Consider the following 5,971-nt stretch of genomic DNA (forward strand, 5'->3'; position numbering starts at 1 on the left):
CTCAGACATAACTGCTTGGATGTTGATGTGTTAGGAGTGCTCTCAGCCATCCCTCTTGACCCTGAGTGATCTCAGCTTCCAAACCCCAGAGCAAAGCGTTGAAGTCCTTGGCCAGAGTGGCTGCAGCAGCCTGTTGGGGTGGCCCTTGTCCCTGTCCGTGGTGCTGAACCGCCCGCCGCTTCCAGGAAAGACGCGGGAAAGAGGAAGCCTCTCCCACCAGCTTTCTCCCCCTCACCCACCCCCAAACCCTCCAGGGGGATAACTTGGAAGCTACACCTTCCTGCACCACCACAATCCTAGAGCGAGGGGCTCAAGAAGCTGGGGGCTCAAGAACAGACCCACGTGTGTTTAATAACTTACAGGAATTGCAGAAATGGGGGGCATGCCAGAGGACAGGAGTTTGGGGAGCTGTTCTCAGGGAGGGGAATAAACTATGGGACGGCCCCTGGCCTAACTCCGGATTTAGAGTGGGAGTGATGGGTTGGTTGCCTCTGCTCAACTGAACAGATTGAGTCTATATTTGTCTTCTCATCCCTCCTGGCCAGAGTCCGGTATTGGGGTGAGGGAACTTCCCTCCTGTTCCTGCAGCCGGGAGTCCAGTGGATACGTGGACATCCTTTTTGCTTCCCTCCTCCCCTGAGCCTGATGAGAAGGTCCCTCCTCAGACCCAGGACTCCTCCTCAGGTGGGAGTGGGCCTTCATCAAGCTGCTGAGGCCCCAGGCCCTCCGGAGGCTGGGGGTTGCTCTCCAGGGAGGCAGCTGCCTCTTTCTTCTTTTCTTCCCCCTCCTTCTCACCTGCTGAAGCTCCCTCCACCCGGCATGGCTCCCCTCCCTTGCTGGACAGCGCAGCTCTCAGCAGCCTGCCCCTGGGGGCGGCCCTGGCTGGGCCCAGGCGGAGGTAAGCCAGAGGCTTGGGGATTCGTGAAGGCCGCTTCTCGGGCCTGTGATCTTTCCGGGGCCGGATCCTGGGCCTCAGCTTCAGCTTGTAGATGGATGGGACCCTTTGGGGCTTCCGGAGTATTCTCTTGCCCTTGACCTGACATGTCTTGGCTTTGTCAGAACCGAAGTCCAAGTGTGAAGCTGTGGGGGCCTCCGGGCTGGCAGACACAGTAGGGGCTGAGCAGTCCTGCCCTCCTTGAGGTGGGACCTTCATCCCGTTGCTCTTGGCACCCAGTCCTGCTTTTGTCCTTGGTCCACTCTCTCTGGCTCCCAGTTTACCTTTTGGGCTTTCTGGACCTGTGTTAACAGCTGGCTTAGGGGAGCCTGTAGAGGCTGCCTTCCAGGCTCCCAGTTCCACTTTAAGGAGGGGTGGGCGTCCCTGAGCCAGTTCTTGGATGACTTTGTCATAAGGACCTCCAGGCTCAGGCCACCTCCCACCCAGGCTGGGGACATAGACTCCACTGCGAGGAATGACCCCAGACTCTGTGCACAGGGGACGGGTTCCCCCCACCTCTAGCAGCTTCATGTTGGCCAAAATCTCCTCTTCAAGGGTATGATAGATGGCTTGCTCGTGGGTCCTACCCAGGGGCAGGGGAGTGTACCTCCCCTCCTGCTCCTGTGGGCCCAGGCCCTGGGGCTCTCCAGCCTCCACTGAGACCTGGATGTCTGGCTTCTGGTACCCCTGCCTCACTTCCACAGAGCAGTCCCCATATCTGGACCCAGACAGGTCTCCAATGATGGCCCTTGATGGGATGGGGCCTCTCCCCAGTTCTGTTATGGGACCTGTACTTGCAGTACCTAGAAAGCTTCTTCCCGATGTGGGAGGGCAGGCAGGGGGCAGCTGGACAGGAATCTTGGTGAGTCCTTTAATAGAGGATGGAGAATGCACAGATGCTGGTTCCTCGAGCTGGGGAGAAGCACCCTCAGCCTCATCCTGGCTTGGCAGCCTGAGGCTCAGGGGCTTGGCTGGGCTCGAGGATCGAGGCAGGGGAGATGGTCCTCTTGCTGATGTCCCTCTGGTGGTGGCCTCCGGGGCTCGAAGTCTCTGGGGAGTGGGGGCCCTGGCATGGGTTCCCCAGCTATCTGTCTCCTTATGAACCCAAGATATGGGAGTCCTTCCCCTGGAGAGTTCAGTGGGGTGTCTGTTCTCTCTCTTTCTTGAGGTACACTGTGGGTCTTGGCCCCTATGGGATGAAGACTGGAGGCTGGGTGGGCTGTCCCTAGCTGGTAGTTGCTTCTGAGACGAGGTGAGAGTCCTCTCCTGGCACCTGAAAGGGAGGATCAAAGGCTGGAAAGGCAGACTCACAGGCTGGAAGGGTGATCTATTACAGTTGTCTAGCTCTGGGAAGGGATGGCCTTTCCCCAGGTGGAACACCAAAGGGGCTAGACTTCATTTTGAATGAAAGATAGGCTCCCTGTCCTCCATGACTGCCCAAGAGTTCTCCTTATGACAGTCACTGTTTAAGTCTATTCTTCCTTGTTCCCTGTGTAGCAGATGAAAGAGAGCCTGGTCCAGGCCTGGGGTGACTTCAGATCCTCTGAGGGACGATCCTAGACCAGAGGTCTGACAACCAGAGGTCACCAGTCTTGGGGGGTGGGGGGGTCTTGGCTTCAGCTCTACCATGAAGTAGCAGAAGGACCTTGGGTAAGTCTGTTGCCTTCTCAGCCTCAACCTCCTCATCTGTGAAATGGGTGGTGTGGGGGGCACATATGAAGTAACTAGATGATCCCAGGTATGAGGTGCTTTTTTGGGTCCAAACACCTGAGGTCTTGTTGGGTAGGGGCACTGCCAGGGACCTGCTCCCTTTATCTTGGGATGGGGTGGACTCCAAAGGAGAAAGAGTCCTTTCCTGTCCCTCCCCTGTACCTCAGGAATGGTGCCGTCTCTCTGAGGGCCCCTACCCCTGCTCCCCACTCACTGTGGGGTCTAGGGGAGGAGGGGGTAAGGGGTCTCAACTTTCGGCCTGAAGAGGTGTACATCCTCCAGTCCACAGGGGGCAGCGGGCTCTGGGAACGGCTGATGGTCATCGTAGGCTGCGCTGGCGAGGGTCCATCCTGCACCTGCACTTCATGCTGCACCGGTGGGGCTGGGGGCTTCAGGAAGCTGCCTGGCTTGTGCGCTACCAACACAGTCCCCAGAGAAAGGAGAGGAGGGAAGGGCTCAATTCCTGCTGATGGGGCCCACTGTTCCCCTCCCCAGCTGCCCCATGCCCCACATCCCACATTAACAACAGTGGGACCCAGGGTAGCAGCACCAGGATTTCCTTATAGATGGGGTTTAGGGGACCCAATCTGGTGAGATGGCCCAGATGGCAGACTTGTTTAAAGCTGCATTTGTATTGCAGGTCCACAACTTTTAATTAGAATGAATGCTTATTTGGGGTGGCTTGGGGTGTTGATGGAGGCTAAAGACCTTCCAAGTCATGCTTGGTGCCATCACTGTGAGCCCCAGAGCCAGACCTAACTCTGCCAAGAGGCACCCTGAACGTATGCTGATTCTGCTTGTGTTGCACACCATCTTGTGGCAATAGTTAGTACTACATCATGACTGCCCAGCTACGGGGTATTCCTTCCTCCATCCTCCCCGCCCCTCCCTGTACACCTCTCACCCCTGGAGATCAGACCTACATCCCACCGCTGCTTCCAGCCTCCCAACCCACAGCTATGCCTCTCCAACCAGCCCCACAGGGAGGGGACTCTCAGGGGACTCACAGAGAGACGTGCATCGGCAGGGGTCGTGTTTGTCCAGATAATGGCCAAGTGTGTCCCAGCCGCCCCCCACACGCACCATCACATGGTTCCGGAGGATCTGAGGGGGCAAAGGTGAGGTTGAGGGCTAGGTGGAGGGCGTCCCCTCTTCCTGGCCCAGCTTGTAGGCTGCCAGCATGGCACGCACTCAGGGATACTCTCTTCCACGTGCTCTTGCACACAAAGGTACTCCTTTGTACACGTGTGTGGTTGGCAGCCTGCATATTTTGGAGGCTGAGTCCCCTCCATAACTAGCATCAGATAACACACATTGTCAAGGATGAGAGCCAGGCTGGCAAACAGAAAGTTGCCCCACAACCCTACAAGGGATTTCACAGGCATTGTGTAGCCTGGCCCCAGAGCACTCCCTTCACGGTAGAGGGTTTGCCTCCTGCACATGCTTGCACCTGAGATGCAACCCTCATACCGCTGGCTTGCTTCCATGGTGTATGTGAAAGAGCCCCTGGGAGTCCCAGCCCCACTCCACTCTGGGCAGGTGACATTGTTTCTCCAGTCTTCAATCTCCTCAGTCAAAAAGTGGAGCCAGGGCTGGCCCGTTAGCTCACTTGGGAGAGCATGGTGCTGAGAACACCAAGGTCAAAGGTTAAAAACAAAAAAAGAAAAGCGGGGCCACAATTTCTTGCCCCTACCTATTTCACAGTGCTATTGCCTCAGGGTCTGGGTGATGGCTCAGGGAGGTGGCTCTGCTTCCAGGTGTAGCCTGTGCCCAAGGAAAGGGCTTGGCCATGCCCCACAGCTGCTGGTCTCCTGGGTACAGACCATTTCTAGTGAGGCATGACCAGGTACTGGGTGGGTGGAGGGGAGATGCGCATTTTAGACCTGTAGTACTGTTCATTCTGCAGGATGTACTGAGCCAAGCATATGAGGGGTAGACTATAGGGTCCAAGCACTGAACACAAACTTCGGGTTCTCAGGCTCTTTGATCTGACCAAGCCTGTGGGTGGAGTGGACTGGAATGGAGAAGTGGGAGTACCCTTCTCCCTACCCAACTTCTGCCTGAGGACACCCTCTAAACTAGGTTAAGGTGGAGGTGATGGAGGGCAGTGGTTCTGGCTGCCTGATGGGCAGAGAGGATAGTCTTGCCAACTTTGCCAGAATCTCCTGGAATTTTCCATGGGAGAAAAGGAGAGCCCCAAGGCTTCCTGTTCTTGCCCTCAGGCCTGGGCAAGGTCCCAAGGAAAAAAACCCTATTCTGCTGATCCTGGGGGCCTGGACTTACCCGGATGAAGATGAGGGTGTTGGAGTCTCCCACTTGGTACTTCCCCTCAGACACCTTGACCATGGAGAACTGCACCGGGCATGTGCAGTGGCTCACAAGGCTCTGCACCTGCAGATGGAGGGCAGTGGGCTCAGCTCTCCGCTCTGCCCAGGTGCCCAAGTTCCCCTTCATGGTGGGTCAAGCTAAATGCAGGGACTGCCTGCCCCCAGAGCCACCCCAAAGGTTTCTGCTGAGATCAAGGCTGTGGGCTGAGAAGCAAGTAGAAAGGGAAGACTTTCCATGAGAACAAGACCTGGAGCAGTCGCCTCGGGTCCAACGCCCTTGTGGGTCAGCCGATGAGGGAGGGAGTGTAATGGTTAAGTAGGGGGACCGTGGATCTGACAGGCTTGGGGCAGGGTCCTTCATCCATTGCAACATAGGCCTTCAGTTAACAAACCTCCTTGAGCCCCACTTTGCCCAGTGGTACAAATGGGGTTGATCACAGTAAGAGCTAACACCTATGAAGAGCCCCCTCTGTGCAGATGCTCTTCCAAGCACTTCCAGTGCTGGCTTATTTCATACTCACAGCCGTCATAGAAGGTAGGTGCTGTTACGGTCCCCATGCTACTGATAAGGGAACTGAGGCACAGAGAGGCTAAATAATTTGCCCAAAGTCACATAGCCATGAAGCAAGGGAACTAAGACTTTGAACCAAGGTGCCAGAGTCTATTCCTAAAAACCGTTTGTTCCACCGCAGTTAACTGAGAGAGGTGTGGAGTGCTGGGCTGGTAATAAAAGCAGAATGAGTGGTATCACCGTTACTACATGTGGTTAGGGATCGTGCTCAGAGGGGAACACGACTTACTCAAAGCCACACATGAATGGTGTCAGGGTGGGGACTGGAGCTCAAGGAGGGGTGGCTCAGAGGGGGCTGGAGTGGGATGGGGGAGGGAGGCCGGGGCATAGGAGGGGCGCCTTGAGGGCGTGTGCAGAGCCCCTCACCATCTGGTCCAGGTTGCGGAAGTGGCAGGGCCGGCGCGTAGGGGGTGCTGGCGGCGGGGGGTC

The 5,971-nt window shown here is 56.7% G+C and overlaps 1 protein-coding gene across 1 annotated transcript; it reads right to left on the reverse strand.

Moving 5' to 3' along the window:
* Positions 1-661: 661 nt before the first annotated feature.
* On the reverse strand, positions 662-5,968 carry LOC103610747 (GAS2-like protein 2; the record flags this gene model as incomplete). The annotated part of the gene is made up of 5 exons (XM_008594848.1): positions 662-2,207; positions 2,807-3,059; positions 3,652-3,748; positions 4,928-5,035; positions 5,909-5,968. Coding segments are annotated over 5 exons (2,064 nt in total), but the record flags the coding sequence as incomplete, so codon positions are not given.
* Between the last annotated feature and the right edge of the window lie 3 nt (positions 5,969-5,971).

The sequence above is a fragment of the Galeopterus variegatus genome, unplaced genomic scaffold, assembly GCF_000696425.1.
Source record: "Galeopterus variegatus unplaced genomic scaffold, G_variegatus-3.0.2 Scaffold11692, whole genome shotgun sequence".
In the NCBI taxonomy this organism is placed as follows: Eukaryota; Metazoa; Chordata; class Mammalia; order Dermoptera; family Cynocephalidae; genus Galeopterus; species Galeopterus variegatus.